The 1,108-nt window shown below is 57.7% G+C and overlaps 1 protein-coding gene across 1 annotated transcript in view; it reads right to left on the reverse strand.

Annotated features, from left to right (window-relative positions):
• Window positions 1–541: 541 nt before the first annotated feature.
• The window catches only part of EMH_0038160 (uncharacterized protein), a gene marked incomplete at both ends in the record, with an annotated part of 5,695 nt that continues 5,128 nt past the window's right edge, over window positions 542–1,108 (reverse strand). The window contains one exon of the mRNA XM_013495248.1: window positions 542–941. Coding sequence (XP_013350702.1) covers window positions 542–941 — 400 coding nt within the window. The remainder of the gene's footprint in view (window positions 942–1,108) is intronic.

Below are 1,108 nucleotides of genomic sequence, written 5' to 3' on the forward strand. Positions count from 1 at the left end.
CAGAGAGAGAGAGACAGAGACAGAGACAGGGTTGAGGAGAGAGGCAGAGGCAGCAGCCTGTACAAGGAGTCCCCGCTGCTGCAGCAGACTAGGTGCAGCAGAAATGCATGCATGCGCGCAGCTCTATTCCCTGGCTACTAGCAGCAGCTCAGGGTTTTTAGTTTTAGTATCAGTTGCTTCACTTGCTGGTGGAAACTGCTGCTGCTGCTGCGCGTACACTGCATGCTGCTGCTCTTACTGCTGCTGCTGCTGCTGCTGCTGCTGCTCTGCTGCTGCTATGCTATGGGGACACTGCAACCTGCTGCTGCTGCTGCTGCTGCTGCTGCTGCTGCTTACACGCTGCTGCTGCAGCTGCTTCGGCGTTGCTCTCTACCCACCAAAACTTAACTCCCTACGGCCTGCCACTGAGCAGACAAGTCTCAGTAAAAAGGCAACGTGAACAGCAGCAGCAGCAGCAGCAGCAGCAGCAGCAGCAGCAGCTGCTGCTGCTGCTGCAGCAGCAGCTGCTGCCGCAGCAAACGATAAAAAATTATAAAGGCGTCTACTGCTGCTGCGCTGTCTCTGCACCTTTCTTGCCATTCTCCTTTCGCAGTGATTTCTCTGTTGCTGTTTTTGCTGTTGCTGCTGCAGCAGCAGCAGCAGCAGCAGCAGCACTGCGCTCGCGCCGCTTGACGGCAGCCACTCCTTCTGCTGCTGCCTCCGCTTCATGCTGCTGCACTTTCCGTTTGCTGGATCGCGCAGCAGCAGCAGAGTCTTCTGCATCAGCTCCTGCTTCTGCTGCTGCTGCTGCTGCTACCGTTGCTGTTTCTGCTTCTGTCTCTGCTGCTGCTGCTCCTGCTGCTGCTGCTGCTGCTGCTGTCTCCACAACAAGGGGCCCAGAGCCGCGAGCCAGCAACGAACCCCGTATCGCCACGCGGTCCCCGCTGTGTGATTTCGGAACCCTGCAGCAGCAGCGCATGCAGCAGCATAAGCAGCAGCAGATGCAGCGGCAGAAGCAGCAGCAGAAGCAGCAGCAAATGCAGCAGCAAAAGCAGCAGCAAATGCAGCAGTAGAAGCAGCAGCAAATGCAGCAGCAGACGCAGCTGCCGAAGGTGAGTAGTCTAGCGGT

This window comes from Eimeria mitis, genomic scaffold (assembly GCF_000499745.2).
Source record: "Eimeria mitis Houghton genomic scaffold, Emh_scaff1492, whole genome shotgun sequence".
Classification (NCBI taxonomy): domain Eukaryota; phylum Apicomplexa; class Conoidasida; order Eucoccidiorida; family Eimeriidae; genus Eimeria; species Eimeria mitis.